This window comes from Pygocentrus nattereri, chromosome 3, assembly GCF_015220715.1.
Source record: "Pygocentrus nattereri isolate fPygNat1 chromosome 3, fPygNat1.pri, whole genome shotgun sequence".
Classification (NCBI taxonomy): Eukaryota; Metazoa; Chordata; class Actinopteri; order Characiformes; family Serrasalmidae; genus Pygocentrus; species Pygocentrus nattereri.
Window position 1 is genome coordinate 51,644,534 of NC_051213.1, and position 18,152 is coordinate 51,662,685.

An 18,152-nucleotide genomic window follows, 5' to 3' on the forward strand; every position below is an offset into this window, starting at 1 on the left:
TGTGTTGTGGTGTGCTGTGCTGTGGTGTGCTGTGTTGTGGTGTGCTGTGCTGTGGTGCGTTGTGGTGTGCAGTGTTGTGCTGTGGGGTGCTGTGGTGTGCTGGGGTGTGGTGTGTTGTGGTGTGCTGTGCTGTGGTGCGTTGTGGTGTGCTGTGGTGTGTTGTGGTGTGTTGTGCTGTGTTGTGGTGTGTTATGGTGTGGTGTGTTGTGCTGTGTTGTGGTGTGTTGTTGTGTGGTGTGCTGTGGTGTGTTGTGCTGTGTTGTGGTGTGTTGTGGTGTGGTGTGCTGTGGTGTGTTGTGGTGTGCTGTGGTGGGTTGTGCTGTGGTGTGCTGTGCTGTGGTGTGTTCTGGTGTGTTGTGGTGTGCTGTGGTGTGCTGTGGTGTGTTGTGGTGTGCTGTGCTGTGTTGTGGTGTGCTGTGGTGTGTTCTGGTGTGTTGTGGTGTGCTGTGGTGTGCTGTGGTGTGTTGTGGTGTGCTGTGCTGTGTTGTGGTGTGCTGTGGTGTGTTGTGCTGTGGTGTACTGTGCTGTGGTGTGCTGTGGTGTGCTGTGCTGTGCTGTGTTGTGGTGTGCTGTGGTGTGTTGTGGTGTGGTGTGCTGTGTTGTGGTGTGCTGTGGTGTGCTGTGGTGTGGTGTGTTGTGGTGTGCTGTGGTGTGCTGTGGTGGGTTGTGCTGTGGTGTGCTGTGCTGTGGTGTGTTCTGGTGTGTTGTGGTGTGCTGTGGTGTGCTGTGGTGTGTTGTGGTGTGCTGTGCTGTGTTGTGGTGTGCTGTGGTGTGTTGTGCTGTGGTGTACTGTGCTGTGGTGTGTTGTGGTGTGCTGTGGTGTGTTGTGGTGTGGTGTGCTGTGTTGTGGTGTGTTGTGGTGTGTTGTGCTGTGGTGTGTTGTGGTGTGCTGTGGGGTGCTGTGGTGTGCTGTGGTGTGCTGTGCTGTGTTGTGGTGTGCTGTGGTGTGCTGTGGTGTGTTGTGCTGTGGTGTGCTGTGCTGTGGTGTGTTGTGGTGTGTTGTGGTGTGCTGTGCTGTGGTGTGCTGTGTTGTGGTGTGCTGTGCTGTGGTGCGTTGTGGTGTGCAGTGTTGTGCTGTGGGGTGCTGTGGTGTGCTGGCGTGTGGTGTGTTGTGGTGTGCTGTGCTGTGGTGTGTTGTGGTGTGCTGTGGTGTGCTGTGGTGTGTTGTGGTGTGCTGTGGTGTGTTGTGGTGTGCTGTGGGGTGCTGTGGTGTGGTGTGCTGTGGTGTGTTGTGGTGTGCTGTGCTGTGGTGCGTTGTGGTGTGCAGTGTTGTGCTGTGGGGTGCTGTGGTGTGCTGGGGTGTGGTTTGTTGTGGTGTGCTGTGCTGTGGTGCGTTGTGGTGTGCTGTGGTGTGTTGTGGTGTGTTGTGGTGTGTTATGGTGTTGTGTGTTGTGCTGTGGTGTGCTGTGGTGTGTTATGGTGTGCTGTGCTGTGTTGTGGTGTGCTGTGCTGTGGTGTGTTCTGGTGTGTTGTGGTGTGCTGTGGTGTGCTGTGGTGTGTTGTGGTGTGCTGTGCTGTGTTGTGGTGTGCTGTGGTGTGTTGTGCTGTGGTGTACTGTGCTGTGGTGTGCTGTGGTGTGCTGTGCTGTGGTGTGTTGTGGTGTGCTGTGGTGTGTTGTGGTGTGGTGTGCTGTGTTGTGGTGTGCTGTGGTGTGCTGTGGTGTGGTGTGTTGTGGTGTGCTGTGGTGTGCTGTGGTGTGTTGTGCTGTGGTGTGCTGTGCTGTGGTGTGTTCTGGTGTGTTGTGGTGTGCTGTGGTGTGCTGTGGTGTGTTGTGGTGTGCTGTGCTGTGTTGTGGTGTGCTGTGGTGTGTTGTGCTGTGGTGTACTGTGCTGTGGTGTGTTGTGGTGTGCTGTGGTGTGTTGTGGTGTGGTGTGCTGTGTTGTGGTGTGTTGTGGTGTGTTGTGCTGTGGTGTGTTGTGGTGTGCTGTGGGGTGCTGTGGTGTGCTGTGGTGTGCTGTGCTGTGTTGTGGTGTGCTGTGGTGTGCTGTGGTGTGTTGTGCTGTGGTGTGCTGTGCTGTGGTGTGTTGTGGTGTGTTGTGGTGTGCTGTGCTGTGGTGTGCTGTGTTGTGGTGTGCTGTGCTGTGGTGCGTTGTGGTGTGCAGTGTTGTGCTGTGGGGTGCTGTGGTGTGCTGGGGTGTGGTGTGTTGTGGTGTGCTGTGCTGTGGTGCGTTGTGGTGTGCTGTGGTGTGTTGTGGTGTGTTGTGCTGTGTTGTGGTGTGTTATGGTGTGGTGTGTTGTGCTGTGTTGTGGTGTGTTGTTGTGTGGTGTGCTGTGGTGTGTTGTGCTGTGTTGTGGTGTGTTGTGGTGTGGTGTGCTGTGCTGTGGTGTGTTGTGGTGTGCTGTGGTGGGTTGTGCTGTGGTGTGCTGTGCTGTGGTGTGTTCTGGTGTGTTGTGGTGTGCTGTGGTGTGCTGTGGTGTGTTGTGGTGTGCTGTGCTGTGTTGTGGTGTGCTGTGCTGTGGTGTGTTCTGGTGTGTTGTGGTGTGCTGTGGTGTGCTGTGGTGTGTTGTGGTGTGCTGTGCTGTGTTGTGGTGTGCTGTGGTGTGTTGTGCTGTGGTGTACTGTGCTGTGGTGTGCTGTGGTGTGCTGTGCTGTGGTGTGTTGTGGTGTGCTGTGGTGTGTTGTGGTGTGGTGTGCTGTGTTGTGGTGTGCTGTGGTGTGCTGTGGTGTGGTGTGTTGTGGTGTGCTGTGGTGTGCTGTGGTGGGTTGTGCTGTGGTGTGCTGTGCTGTGGTGTGTTCTGGTGTGTTGTGGTGTGCTGTGGTGTGCTGTGGTGTGTTGTGGTGTGCTGTGCTGTGTTGTGGTGTGCTGTGGTGTGTTGTGCTGTGGTGTACTGTGCTGTGGTGTGTTGTGGTGTGCTGTGGTGTGTTGTGGTGTGGTGTGCTGTGTTGTGGTGTGTTGTGGTGTGTTGTGCTGTGGTGTGTTGTGGTGTGCTGTGGGGTGCTGTGGTGTGCTGTGGTGTGCTGTGCTGTGTTGTGGTGTGCTGTGGTGTGCTGTGGTGTGTTGTGCTGTGGTGTGCTGTGCTGTGGTGTGTTGTGGTGTGTTGTGGTGTGCTGTGCTGTGGTGTGCTGTGTTGTGGTGTGCTGTGCTGTGGTGCGTTGTGGTGTGCAGTGTTGTGCTGTGGGGTGCTGTGGTGTGCTGGGGTGTGGTGTGTTGTGGTGTGCTGTGGTGCGTTGTGGTGTGCTGTGGTGTGTTGTGGTGTGTTGTGCTGTGTTGTGGTGTGTTATGGTGTGGTGTGTTGTGCTGTGTTGTGGTGTGTTGTTGTGTGGTGTGCTGTGGTGTGTTGTGCTGTGTTGTGGTGTGTTGTGGTGTGGTGTGCTGTGCTGTGGTGTGTTGTGGTGTGCTGTGGTGTGCTGTGGTGGGTTGTGCTGTGGTGTGCTGTGCTGTGGTGTGTTCTGGTGTGTTGTGGTGTGCTGTGGTGTGCTGTGGTGTGTTGTGGTGTGCTGTGCTGTGTTGTGGTGTGCTGTGCTGTGGTGTGTTCTGGTGTGTTGTGGTGTGCTGTGGTGTGCTGTGGTGTGTTGTGGTGTGCTGTGCTGTGTTGTGGTGTGCTGTGGTGTGTTGTGGTGTGGTGTACTGTGCTGTGGTGTGCTGTGGTGTGCTGTGCTGTGGTGTGTTGTGGTGTGCTGTGGTGTGTTGTGGTGTGGTGTGCTGTGTTGTGGTGTGCTGTGGTGTGCTGTGGTGTGGTGTGTTGTGGTGTGCTGTGGTGTGCTGTGGTGGGTTGTGCTGTGGTGTGCTGTGCTGTGGTGTGTTCTGGTGTGTTGTGGTGTGCTGTGGTGTGTTGTGGTGTGCTGTGCTGTGTTGTGGTGTGCTGTGGTGTGTTGTGCTGTGGTGTACTGTGCTGTGGTGTGTTGTGGTGTGCTGTGGTGTGTTGTGGTGTGGTGTGCTGTGTTGTGGTGTGTTGTGCTGTGTTGTGCTGTGGTGTGTTGTGGTGTGCTGTGGGGTGCTGTGGTGTGCTGTGGTGTGCTGTGCTGTGTTGTGGTGTGCTGTGGTGTGCTGTGGTGTGTTGTGCTATGGTGTGCTGTGCTGTGGTGTGTTGTGGTGTGTTGTGGTGTGCTGTGCTGTGGTGTGCTGTTTTGTGGTGTCCTGTGGTGTGCTGTGGTGTGCTGTGGTGTGTTGTGGTGTGCTGTGGTGTGCTGTGCTGTGGTGTGGTGTGCTGTGGTGTGCTGTGGTGTGTTGTGTTGTGGTGTGCTGTGCTGTGGTGTGTTGTGGTGTGTTGTGGTGTGCTGTGATGTGCTGTGCTGTGGTGTGGTGTGGTGTGCTGTGGTGTGATGTGCTGTGGTGTGCTGTGGTCTGGTGTGCTGTGGTGTGTTGTGGTGTGTTCTGGTGTGCTGTGGTGTGTTGTGGTGTGCTGTGGTGTGCTGTGGTGTGTTGTGGTGTGCTGTGGTGTGCTGTGGTGTGTTGTGCTGTGGTGTGTTGTGCTGTGGTGTGCTGTGGTGTGTTGTGGTGTGCTGTGGTGTGTTGTGCTGTGGTGTGCTGTGCTGTGCTGTGGTGTGTTGTGGTGTGCTGTGGTGTGCTGTGGTGTGCTGTGCTGTGTTGTGGTGTGTTGTGGTGTGCTGTGGTGTGCTGTGCTGTGGTGTGTTGTGGTGTGTTGTGGTGTGCTGTGGTGTGCTTGTGTTTAAACTGTTGAATGTAGAAGTACAAAATCTCATCAGGAACCTACTAGGAATTTTTCAAAAATAAGTAGCTTCATTTTAAAAAAATCACATTTCTCTGTTATTGTTACTGTTACTTTATTAATCAAACCTCTGATCTTTAAAATGGTAACTTTCCAGGAAGAAGCAGAACCACTCCTATCTTTTAAAGAACATTAGTGGAGCGTTTGTTTAATGTTTGTTCAATATAAAACACTCAAACTGTGTGAAGGACAGTTAGAAAAGGAAAAAGAGGAAAAACGAGTTAGAGGTAAAAAATAATAAAGAGACAATTTTCTAAGACAGTGATGAAACACTGAGCCCAAACTGGGTTGGCTTGGAATAAGCCTCCTTTTGCTGTGCCTGATCCAACAGACACTTCAAAAATAAGGGTTCCACTTGAAGCCTGAAGCACTTGAAGCCTGGTTTTTCAATTAAAATGAAATGACATTTCAATTTTTTTCCCCAAATTCACCCTAACTCAATGTGTGAAGTGTAATCAGAGAGATTCAGAGAAGTTCAGAGGGTTTGGTGTGAAACGGATCAGACCACCAGAGAACCTACACGAGTCTTCTGAGCTTATATGGAATGTTGATGATGGAAAACAGTGGAAAATCTGGAATAGTGAGTTTTCTTTGGGGACTATTTTGCCGCACAGCGCCCTGCATGTCTCCCTCCACCATGAATGGAGTTGAAGTTCTCTAAACTCTCATAAAACAGCGTCTCAGTCATCAGGCAGTGAATTCAGAACCAGTTCATGTAGAAACTTTCTGTAGGAGCTTTTAGAGGGAGACGTCTGGTTCCCATCACCACCACTGTGAACAGCTCTGACTCGGTACGTTCCTTTAGAAACTGAACGGCTCTGAATGGCTCTGTTTACATCTTAAAGACTTAATTATGCTGATTTTTTTTTGTTTTTAATCAGGAGAATTCCCTTTCCAATTTTCCAGATTTAAGGACAGATTGGGATTCTCCAAGCATGCTAAGGTTTGTCAAAGAACCTTTGAGTGCAAAGGATTATTCTTCAAACCACCAATAACCTTAAATATTAAATCTATGTATAAATTAGTAAAGACATTGAGAATTTTATGAAAGCTTTTAATCAGTGAATCTCATTAAAGGACTGTGTGGTATTTATATACATATGTTCTAACAGAAGCTTCTTCAATCCTGCTTTTTTCAACTTAGAAATATTAGTAAAGTTAAAAGTTTCCTTCATTGAAAAAATGATTCATGCTTTTGTCTCCACCCGTTTGGATCACTGCAGTGCCTTATTTACTTGTCTGAGTCAGAGAGGTGGATCGTCTACAGCTTGTTCAAAATGCAGCTGCTCGTTTTCTCACTGGGACAAAGCGCAGGGAACATATTACACCAGTATTGGCTTCTCTACACTGGCTGCCTGTAAGCTATAGAATTGATTTTAAAATTTGAATGCTTATCAGGCTGTTCATAACGAGGCTCCAGCATAGATCACTGAGCTCCTACGTCCTCTTCATAGCGCGAGAACTTTAAGGTCTTCAAATCGGGGGTTACTAACTGTTCCACGTACTAACTAAAAATCACAGGGGGACCGGGCTTTCGCAGTTTATGCCCCAAAATTGTGGAATAATCTTCCTACTGATGTCAGACTCTCTGAATCAACTAAGGTTCTTGATTTGTTTAAAGACTAATTTTTATTCTCTTGTTTTTAACAGCTTTTGATTGATGTGCTTTATAAGTCGGTGTGCATTTGAGTATTTAAACTGTGTGTATTACTTATTTGAGTAAATGATCATAATGATCTTAATTGTCTTGTATTTTATTCGTAAGTATTTTGTAAAGCACTTTGTGAGTCACTCTGGAAAAGTGCTATATAAATAAAGTTTTACTTACTTACTTACTTACTAACTGAGCTATTTCAGATGTGGATGGCCAGCAAAGTAACGCAGGATGTAGATATGATCTCATGTTGTCTGCTAAAACAATGAGAAGCTCAAAATTCCAGTGGTAGTCCAAGACTTGGATTGGGAAAATACAGGCATATAAAATGACCTTCACTGTACAACTGGACAGTCGACAAGTTTAGGCTAATAAGGTAACAGTTAGTGAGCGATCTGTGCGTTGACCAGGGCATAATATGCCCCCTGTTTGGCCATTAGCTCGCTGTGCGTGCCCTGCTCGGCCACCTGGCCGTTCTGAATGACCGCAATGATGTCAGCATTCTGGATGGTGGTCAAGCGATGGGCGATGACGATGCAGGTTCGTCCCTGGCGGGCGTCGTCCAGAGCTTTCTGCACAACCTGCAGAACAATGAAGGCAGGACTTTAAAAATGGTCATTATCAAAGTAACCTGTGTTTTATTTGACTCTAAATATTGAACCCGTAATTCAGTGCTGTGATCTTATATTTAATGATGGCCTTGTGTGCTGCAGAAGGCGACTGAGGAACGTCTGTACAACATTTTAGTGCATACGCTTAGCTAAAAGGGTTCTCAAGGGTTTTTGGTTCCTGTTGAAGATCAGTACTTGATTACATTCTCCTCTCTCTCTGCTGAAGCTACAATTCAGCCAAGTCTTTATTCTTCCAGATGAGGATTAACTCCCCAGCCACTATTACATCAAGAACACCAGAATAAGAACTAGAGCGATGCGCCATACGCCGACTTGTTAGGAAGCTAATGTTATTAGCATTTGTGCTAGCCTCCATAGAATGAGTGTTCTTGCTCTTATTTGATTCTACACGTGATTTTGTGTAACTGTAGACATCTGTGAACAACTGACTGCAGAAAAGCGCACTGTATAATTTAACGTCAGCTCAAACAGTAAGGAGCTAAGATTATGTTAATTATCTTAATAAGCTAATGTGTCAGATCACTGAATAATATGAAGCTCACCTGTGAAAAGTTTTTACATCACATCACACCTCCCAGCCGCCTCCCACCAAAACTCAGAGCGGCTGCTCAGCGTTTTAAAGAGATCTGAGTGTTTTCAGGGCATGTGAGTCATTTTTCTGAACACAGGTTTTTCGGTTACTGAGCTGTTCATGTGAATCACAGAATCCAGCCTGAAATCACTTTAATCTCCATTTTCTTCTACAGCGCAGCCCCGTTTAGAAGCAGCTGACCAGCTCACAGCCGGGCTCAGTCCAGCCTCCCCACTGCGGGGTCAGTCCTTACGCAGCGTTACAGTTCAGACACCTTCAGTACACACAGACTAATAAAGCTCGTTCGGTCTGTTTGATCCATTTACGCAGGATTTACACTGAAACAGAGAAACATCTGAAATCAGGGATTTTCTGCTTGATTAGAGCCTCTCAGACGTCGATGTTCTGGTCTTTAATAAGTTCAGCTGGTAAAGCTGCAGTTATTCAGAAACAATGTTCATATTTCACTGATAGTTTTATTCACTGGACTAAAATAAATCTGCCACTGTTTGACTCTCAGACTCAGTCAGCGTTCATATATAATCTGATGTGTGAATCAGCGGATCTGTCTGTCTGTCTGTCTGTCTGTCTGTCTGTCTGTCTGTCTGATAGTTGATAATATATGATGCAGTTTGGCTGTAAAACATATTTGAATAAAGCTGAATTAACTCTGTTTGCACTGATTGGTCAGATGTTTCTAGCAGGTGTTAAACTGACCCTCTGTCTGTTACAGTGAACCAAACTGGAACGGCACTTCCCTCATTTTGGGTGGACTTGCACTGAACAGTAGGAGCTGGAAACAAAGCTCAGGTGTTCGTTTGTAGCAGAGATGTTTATGTTGATTGTGTAAAAACATGATTATTGAAACTTAAGTATTAAAAAAAATATTTCACAAAAGCCAAAATTCACAGGTTGTGCCACTCTCCCTCAACTAATTAATCAAATTAGAGACAAAAGTGTCATAAAATGATCAAAAAGACAATTCAATAATTAGCTGTTATTTTGTCTCTTAAGAAGGTGGAAAATCAACCAGTTCTTGAATTTGAACACACAGTGGAAAAAACCTTTTTAACACTTTAGGGCAAATGTCATCTGCATAACATGAACAATGAGAAGACACAGAAAAGGAAACTTTACGGCTGTCTATAAATACAATACCTCAGAAATGAGCACAGTCACATTAAAGCAAACAAAGAGAGATGGTATTTGTTTTATGCATGTTTCAAGGTTTTTGCTACAGATTCAGAGGCATCCAGAATAACACCGCCACCTTGTGGTCACCGTGGTCACCAGCCCTCCTAAAGAGCCCATACAGCAGTTGAATTTGTACCTCAGTCTACTACATTTCTCAGTCATGTCATCATCATACAAATACTGTAATGCAAGAAACTCCTTATTCAGTTGTTAACTTGGTCATCTCTTCACAGCTCGCTGGGGGCATTTCATATTTCAGGTTTCAATATAATCAGAGCTGTTCAGAGCCGTTTGGTTTCTAGAGGAACGTACCGAGTCAGAGCTGTTCACAGTGGTGGTGATGGGAACCAGACGTCCCTCTAAAAGCTCCTCACAGTGATGGTGATGGGAACCAGACGTCCCTCTAAAAGCTCCTACAGAAAGTTCCTACATGAACTGGTTCTGAATTCACTGCCTGATGACTGAGACGCTGTTTTATGAGAGTTGAAAGAACTTCAACTCCATTCATGGTGGAGGGAGACATGCAGGGCGCTGTGCGGCAAAATAGTCCCCAAAGAAAACTCATTATTCCAGATTTTCCACTGTTTTCCATCATCAACATTCCATATAAGCTCAGAAGACTTGTGTAGATTCTCTGGTGGTTCTGGATGGTAAATAAAGTGTCTATATCTGTGTTGTAGTCATGGCCACGCCTGGTTCCCATCACCACTGAGTCAGTAAGTTGTTTATATTTCAGCAATTAATTTGTACAGAAATGAGTAACCCTGTCCTTTAAGAGCTGCTTTCTGATTGAACACTTTATATAACTCATTTGCTTCAGTTAGAAAAATAATATTTGTATGTTTCCAAATTATTACCAAGGGGTTATGTTAGATTGTTAATCCAATTGTGCATACATCAAAATATGCTTAGGTTTGTGCATAGATTTGACCACAAACAGATAGTATGCTAAAGCTGACCGTGAGCCTCTCACTGACCTTCTCACTCTCCGTGTCCAGAGCTGAAGTGGCTTCATCCAGCAACAGCACTCTGGGTTTGCGGACCAGAGCTCGAGCGATGGCTATCCTCTGTTTCTGCCCTCCAGACAACTGAGTGCCTTTATCTCCCACACGTGTGTTATATTTCTGGAAAAAAAATATAGTTCATAAAAATATAAAGCCTAAAAGCCCATGAGAACTCAATAAAAGCATTTCATAATATTAACATATTCCTGCTAAACCACTCTTTGTACCTCTGGCAGGCTGAGTACAAAGTCATGGATATTGGCATTTTTAGCAGCCTCCACAATCTCTTCCTGACTGACCACACGACTGTTGTCTCCATACTGGATGTTCTCAGCAATGGTACAGTCAAACAGAATGGGCTCCTGAGAGACCAGGCCCAGCTGAGAGCGCAGCCACGCAAGATTGAGCGTCCGAGTGTCTGTCCCATCTGCAAACTGAGAGAGACAAGCAGCCAACAACCCAACACCAGCAGCAGTATGAGTTCCCAGCTCATTACACACCTCTGTGTTCAAAGCCCTAGAAAACCCATATCAGAGTTCTGTTCACCAACAGCTTAATTTAAAGCAGTCAATCTAAAAATACACTGACCGGTCACTTTATTAAGTCCACCTTCTTGTATCTCTACACTCACTGTCCACTTCATCAGCTCCCCCAACCATATAGTGTTCAACCTGTAGTTCTACAGTTACAGACTGTAGTCCATCTGTTTCTCTGATACTCTGTTACCCTGTTTTTCAGTGGTCAGGACCCTCACAGAGCAGGTACTATTTGGGTGGTGGATTATTCTCAGCAGTAACACTGACGTGGTGGTGGTGTGCTAGTGTAAGTGGATCAGGCATAGCAGTGCTGCTGGCAGCACAGGGTCGACTGAATTGAATACACCAAAGAAAATGACAAGATCTCAGAGGATTCCAATGCTGAAAGATCTACTGGGCTCCAAACTCACCACTTGGCCACTAGCAGGGTTGTAGAAGAGTTCCAGCAGCTGGATGGAGGTGCTTTTCCCACACCCGCTGCTTCCCACCAGAGCCAGGGTCTGTCCTTGGGCCACGGACAAGTTTAGGCCCTGCAGAATCTTCATGTTCGGACGTGTTGGGTAGGAGAAGTGCACATCATGGAATTCTATGTCTCCCTTAAAGCGTGTCTAAAAGAAGAAGCAGAATTATTTGAACTCAAAGCAGTGGCCCATACAGCCACAGCTCTGGCCCAGCGATCATAGAATTACTTCATATAATATGAAAAATCATAAGGTTTTGCTGCCAAAGCCCAGCACTCACCAGTTTGTCTCCTCCCTCGTTGTAGATGTCAATCTCAGGCATTTTCTCTAGCAAGTTTAAGATCCTCCCAGCTGCTGCTTTGGCTTTGGCGAAATCTGGGGCGAATGATGAGGACTGACCAATGTTCATGGCAGCAAAGACGATTACAGAAAACACCCTGATGGAAAAATGAACCATCATTAAATGGGCTGTGAGAAACATAATTAGCCAGAATAAAGTCAGTCTATGCTTCTTTCCTTCTTAGACTGTGATATTTCCGAGGTTACCAGTCATTGTCTGGAGTTTCAGGTATTAACATTTCTTAGAATCCTTTCATCGAGAAATCCAGCAGCACCGTCAATCTCACCCAAACTAGAGGAAGAAGTGACTCAGCCCTGTTCAGTGAAAGAGGTTGTTCTTCATGGCTCTCTGCCTTCTTTGAAACAAAATGTATTTTTTTCAGAAGCCAATAGTTTTAAATCTCAGGACTGCAGCACAGCCCTCCATTCATCTTCAACATGAAACCACTAAACAGTGAAGGATGGAGCTCCAAGGGTACAAACACGGTGGAAGACCTCTGAAGATGGGAAACTGCCGGCATTACACACTTTAAAGAAAATATTTAAAATAAGCTTGGATTCTTATCTATGCTTCAATACAAGAAAAACAATTGACAACTGGCTTTGTTTTAAAAAGTGTCCAAATTATGTATGAAAATTAGAGGCTGTCATTGTCCCACTTTCAAAACATCACAGAGCAAACCTAGAAATTCATGGAATTGTAAAATTAATGAATTACTACATTAAAATAATAAAATGCTGTTGTCCTGTACAGAGCAGTTACTGTGTAAACAATTAAAAAAACTGAAACAGTAAAATAATAAAAAAGCCAATTCAGCAGGACCTGATTTTTACACAAACTGCACTTACAAAAAAACGTTCTCGTATTCAGTGTAGCAGTGGGCGATCAGCCAAGAGCCGAAGCGGAAGATTGCGCTGTTGACCAAGTAAGGGGTTGCTTGGGCGATTGCGAAGGTAATTCCATAGAGAGGTGCTTTGCATAAGGCAGACCTGAATGTAATGACAGACTTGTTATTTTTTGTGAAAAAAAAGATATTAACTCAAATTGCATGTCCTAAGTAAATAGGCGGGTATGTGCTGAGAAACAAGTCCTAAAACCCACCGATATGGTCTGCTGAGGCTTTCGCTGAACTTCCTGAAGAACACATCTTCTTTCGTTAATGCAACAACAGTCTTGAAGTTCTCAACAGTTTCAGTGGAGATCTGCACAATAACAACAACATCATTAGTTGTTTGCATGTTTGCATTATTTTCCTGGTGTTCTATTCAGAGGTCATCATAAGTAAACTATCTGCACCTTCAGCTTCGAATTCAAACAATAACAACCTCATAAAACTCAAAGACTGTACGGTCGATCAAAAAGCTAGTCATGAACACATCATCTCCAAACATATCTATACACTCTTTTATGAGTGAATATGGCTATTTTAAGGTGCTCTGGAGCAGCTGCACATGATCCAATGGTCTCCATGCCCAATGCCCGGTGTGGGCTAGAGGGGTATAAAGCCCCCCAGCATTGGGCTGTGGTGCAGTGGAACTCCATCCTCTGGAGTGATGGAGCTCCATCTAATACCTTTTGAGATGAGTTGCACTGACCCAGAACTGTCCATCCAACATCAGTACCTCACCTCACTCAGAAGAATCTGCTCAATCAGATTCTCACAGCAATGTCCCACATGTAGTGTAAAGCCTTCCAGAAAAGTAGAGGCTGTTACTGCAGCACAGACTCACTATTAACACCTTCATTACAGGAGAAACAGATAAATATGTGGCCAAAAACTTTGGACTTATTCGTACCACTAAGTCTTTTTTTAATTTAACCAACTGATTTTATTCAGGCTAAATAAAAATCCTTCTCTTGCTCCCAAACCTGATCTGCTATGTTCTTCTCCATGAACAATGATCCACCACACGCTCCTGGCAAAACTGAGGATTCCAGAGGACACAGCTGGTCCAGCCCCTCAGCGACATCACCAGGCTCTCATCATCTGAGGGAGATGTTGCTGAAGAATACTGACTTATTCTTCTTTCTGCCACGCTCTGGACCCACATCATCCAAATATCTTCCTGGGCTTCCTCAATGCCTGCAGCTGAGCTCAGGCCCCAATAAGCCTGAAAAGGTTGTTGTGCATATGATGCTGGAACAATTCATCACTCCCCAAAGAAACGATGTGTGGCCAGTTTGGGGAGCCCTTATGTTCTGTCCCTGAAGCAGTGCTGTGCTTTCTGCCGTTATGTAGCCCGCAAGAGCTGGAGTAGACCTCAAACATGATGGCAAGGGATGTGGATAACCAGGACATTTTGGACCACAAGTGTTAAATTGTCTCTTTGTGATGATTCAGCTCAGAAATCCAGTTCAAACCCTTCCTGAATCTGTAGAGCTGCCCTTTCCATTCCATCTCATCACGAGATCCTACGCCACTCACATCTGGAGTTATGAGCCTATGAAGAGGGGCTGAGATGCACGTTATCTGCATCTCACCATGTGGAGCTGGTGGATTCATGTGTCCGTCTACATTCTGTGCGAAACTGACTGACGGACACTCAGGAAATCACTAAGGACTGACGGTCACACCGGAAACCCTTCATTCTTCATTCAGTCCACATCGGAGACTCGTGTGAAATGGCGTGAGAGAGTTTACAGCTGCTGAAGCTGCTGGAGAGAACAACACAGCTGGCAGGGAATGTTCCCCTGGCTTTGTCTTATGTTACTCATAAGTTGTAATGATGTTTACAGAAAAAACTTTTAATCGAATTAAGTTCAGTTCAAAGAACATTTTAAAGATGTTCATCATTTAAAACAATGTTCATAGAAGGTTAAATGTCAACTAACTATGTTCTAACAACAACATTTAGAGGATACTGAGAGGATGTTGTGAAGATGCTGTGAGGATCCTGTGAGGATGTTTGAAAATGCTGTGAGTATTTTAAGACCCCCCGACAGGTTGCCAGTCCATCACAGCATAACAAATACAAATGAATGCATTTTTTAAATGTATTGCAAATGTAAATGGATTTGGCCATTTTCATACATTGAAAAATACTTTTGATAAATACATTTCCAATGTATTTTTCCATATGTGTTGAGGCTGCTGAGGACTATCAGAGTGGATGAAAATGTTTAAGCAGAATCTTCTGCTGACAGGTAGGTGATGGCAGCCAGTGCAACCGCCTACACTCCGTCAAAGTTTACCACAAAGGTATTTGGTACTCAGGCTATACAGTGAGTAACTCACTTACCTTGCCTGACATCTCGAGTGCACTCTGGTCTTTGGAAGTGTGACCTGCCGTGGCTCTCATCTGGATGAAATTGGCCCCAGAAAGGACAGGCATGCAAGCCAGGATGAGAAGAGTGAGCTGCCAGCAGTGAATGAAGGCTATAATCATAGCAATGATCAGCGCACACACAGCATTGGTGGTCAAGCCCAGTCTAGATCCAGCTGCCTGATGGAGACGAAGAAAGAAGAGAAACAAGTAAAACATGAGAACTTCAGGGATTGTTAATTGTGTTCATACTGATTCAGAACTTGTTGTTCTGTTTTTCCTGCAAACAATCACAACCGATAATCATAACCACCCAAAAGTGGTTATGGATGAAACCAGGGTTTAGTGAAAGTAATGAAACATACTGTAAGGTTTCTCAACTGTCTAATGAACATCTATTCATTTTATGGAAACTTCAATAGATGTAAAATTTAAATGTAAAAGATAAATTCTGGATATTATTGACATGTGGAAAGTGATGGCTATGAACATTTAACCAGAAAAAGAAAAGAAAACAAACAAACAAACAAAAAAAAAACAAGCTGTATACATGCTGAGGGTTAATTACCAGTTCTGATTACCAGTCCACTCACCCCTTTAACCAGTGATGCATCTGTCGCTAGTTTAGTGGTCAAGACTCCTACTGCATTGTTGTGGTCGTCAAACCAGCCAATTTCCTTCATGGGAAAAAGCCTTGTGTTTGTCAGCCATGGAGACAAACTGATCAGGTGTAGAATCAGGCATGCCCAACACCCCTTAGGTTTTCTAACCCCAAAAGTATTTATAAAATCTATTTTTGAATTTATATAAATGCACAAATGTGTGTTTGTGAATTATATTTTTAAATTGTATTTATTAGTGTTAGTTATTATATGTGATCAGTTGTGTGTAATAAAAGTTACAGATGTAGCCTTAAATAAACGGTTAATGTGGTGATATATTCTGAGATACAATTTAGTGATTGAATGCATTTCAGCATTGACTGCAATGTGTTTAAAATGTACTTCAAATATATAAAATACATGTTCATATTTTTTTCACAATATGGGCCAGTGCAATAATTCTGTAATTAGCTTGTGAAGATCTTCAACCATGTCTAAATGTTAAGGGTAAGTCTGAAGGTGCTGAGCATCTGCAGGGTAGATCTTCTGGAGCAGAGTTGGGCACCCTGTTGTTTTTAAAGGCAGCTAAATGGATTGCCTACCTGTCTCAAAATGGCTTTGAAAGCTTGACTCCTCAACCTCATGGTCAGAATTTCCCCAGACTTACCAAACATGTAGCCCTGGAACAGTAAATATTTGAAAAAGTAAATATCTGCAAATACTGATCTTCAGGATAAATATATGTAGCCACAGAACAGAGTGTTAATGATCTCGGTCCAATAAGGACAGCCTGTGTTCAGGCTGGTGTACCTGAAAGAAGAAGGTGAGAAAAGCCACAGCTCCAATGAGAAGGAACAGAAGAGAGAACATCAGAGTCTTCTGTCGTTTCACACCTGGGTCCGATTCAGCAAATACCTAAACACAAACCGTAACACTTTATTTTGAGTCTACCTACACAGAAGCTTCAAATCTGAATTATAGAGTAACATATTGACAAAGCAATAGTCGCATATTTATGAACAGCGTATGCTTTTAATCAGAAGATGATGTAATAAACTACATTTATATTAGTTCTCTTGTGCTCAAGTAGAAATAGAGACAAGGAACTTTTACTTTTACTCTAATAATTTACCAACAGTATTTGTATTTTTTGTACATATATCTGTATGTAAATCCTAACATGTGGGAACACAATCGCTGTCCCAAACAGAAAACAGCATCTCCATTTTTTGCGCCTTTTAGTTCTCTGGATATTTTCATCACTGCAGACATCACTGACATGGTGTGAGCACCAATAGAAATGCTCCAAAACATCTTGGAATAAAATCTCCTTACACTGACTTACATTGAAGGTAAAGAAGGTTTTTTGTCCTCTCCTGCAAACTTACCATTTTGGGGATACTTTTTTTTCTTTGGACAGCGGTGTATTACATAAGTTCAAGGCCATCAAGATATTCCATAGAACTGACATGCACTGTAAGAAGGACTCTGCCTTACTTGGGAATAATGTTTCTTTCATTTAGGACCCCTTGCTGTTTTTGTTAAAGGTGCATTGATTAAGGTCAATTGCAATGTCATGTACTTCATAAAGCAACATATAGCAATTACTGGTCATTAGTTCTTCGTAAAGGGAGACTCTGAGGGAGAAGCGGCTTAGAAAATGGATGGATGGATGGATGGATAGTTCTTCATAAACGCTCAACTGTTGCTTTAATTGCATAACTTACAATTATACATGTGTTATTAAAGGAGACTTTTATTTTTTTTCCCTCTTTCCTCTAGTGTGTTGTAGCTTTTTCTGCATGTAAAGTACAGAACCCACTTTTCTCAGCTGCCTGAATCGCCTCTTTGGAATTCCAGACCTTTTCCTTTGTTACAGGATGACATCATCTTGTAACACAGTCCTTACTGCCTGCCAACCAGGGAGCTCTGCCCCCTTACACCGCACACAGCGGCAACTGGAGGAGGAAGAGTGTGGTCAGTGCTGTAGCGTGTGGAGATGCTGACAGTTTTTTCAGGATCCACTCTGGATCAATCTGATCCAGCAGAACCGACGCTGCTGGAGGACCAGCCACAGTGGAGTTACAACTGCTCAGGAGAGAAACATCTGTCTGCAGACTGCAGGACAGGGGCGGAACCTGGAGGGGCAGAACCACTCTGGAGGCTGACCAATCAGGACAAAATGGTTGAGCAGACCAATCAGAGCACACTGGGCTTGTTGGAAGGCAGAGCTTAATCGCACAGTAGCTCCAACAGAGTGTTTCATAGGGTGAATAGAGATGAACAGTATGAGGAAAATAATGTTGAGACATGTAAATCTGTTCTAGTAGACCAAGAATAAAGTCATGACCTGAAAACTTCAGGGATTGATGATGAGCATGTAGTGGTATGTGGTATGACGCAATGATAGAATTCATTTGATAACAACTACTTACATTATAGAAATAAGCAATACACGCAAACCGAAAAGTACCACTGGGTACCAACATTTGCTACATTTACATATACTGCATATTAATGTAAAAGGATGGTGATAAGGAATTATTGAGGTAATAAATTAATTATCAAGATGCTACAAACAGAGTTTGCATCAAACCAATGATACTCACACCAATGATTTTGGCAAAGAGGATGGCCACGCAGGGGTAGACAGCTCCTCCCAGAAAGCTGGCCAGTGTGCCCACCAGCAGGTACGGCCACTCAGGCTTGTTCAAGGCCAGGATCTTCCTGAAAGGGATGCCTGGAGCTTTTTCCTCTTCCTAACAAGGAGAAGTCCATGAATGACCAGAACCATGTGCATTAACACATACAGTAGCCATTATGATGTACCTTTTTGTCCTTTTTAACACTTTCTGATTTTTTCCTCTTTGAGTTTTTTGAGGATCTTCTTTGAAGAGAAATGCTGCGTCTTAATGAGTTTCTTGAAAAGGCAGCATGTTCTGTTGTTACAACTGTCAGATCATCACAATTGTCTGAATCTGTGTCAGTTGTTTGCTCACATATCTCTCCTTCAGAAACATTTCCTTGACATTCATCTTCAGCATCTTCTAATCTCCCAGACATCTGTGTAACATAAAATATTAAGATTAAGTGATACTTTTTTGATCCCACAACTGGGGAAATTCCACCTCCGTATTTACCCTATCCGTGAAGTGAAACACCACATACACACTAGTGAACACACACACACACACACTAGGGAGCAGTGAGCACACTTGCCCGGA

General features: G+C 44.6%; 1 protein-coding gene across 7 annotated transcripts in view; it reads right to left on the reverse strand.

Moving 5' to 3' along the window:
• Window positions 1-5,704: 5,704 nt before the first annotated feature.
• LOC108414160 (ATP-dependent translocase ABCB1-like) overlaps window positions 5,705-18,152 on the reverse strand; it is a 57,755-nt gene continuing 45,307 nt past the window's right edge. For 6 of the 7 annotated variants that reach the window (XM_017686979.2, XM_017686980.2, XM_017686978.2 and 3 more), the window contains exons 17-29: window positions 17,758-17,991; window positions 17,538-17,687; window positions 15,739-15,843; window positions 15,531-15,608; window positions 14,920-15,003; window positions 14,303-14,506; window positions 12,165-12,265; window positions 11,912-12,052; window positions 11,004-11,160; window positions 10,673-10,870; window positions 9,954-10,160; window positions 9,700-9,846; window positions 5,705-6,906 (exon numbers count right to left, since the gene is read on the reverse strand). In XM_017686979.2, the coding sequence (XP_017542468.1) occupies window positions 6,709-6,906; window positions 9,700-9,846; window positions 9,954-10,160; window positions 10,673-10,870; window positions 11,004-11,160; window positions 11,912-12,052; window positions 12,165-12,265; window positions 14,303-14,506; window positions 14,920-15,003; window positions 15,531-15,608; window positions 15,739-15,843; window positions 17,538-17,687; window positions 17,758-17,991 (2,004 nt within the window). In that variant the 3' untranslated portion in view covers window positions 5,705-6,708. Of the gene's footprint in view, window positions 6,907-7,712; window positions 7,867-9,699; window positions 9,847-9,953; window positions 10,161-10,672; window positions 10,871-11,003; window positions 11,161-11,911; window positions 12,053-12,164; window positions 12,266-14,302; window positions 14,507-14,919; window positions 15,004-15,530; window positions 15,609-15,738; window positions 15,844-17,537; window positions 17,688-17,757; window positions 17,992-18,152 lie in introns of those variants that run through there. The other variant, XM_037537079.1, reaches the window with a different exon arrangement.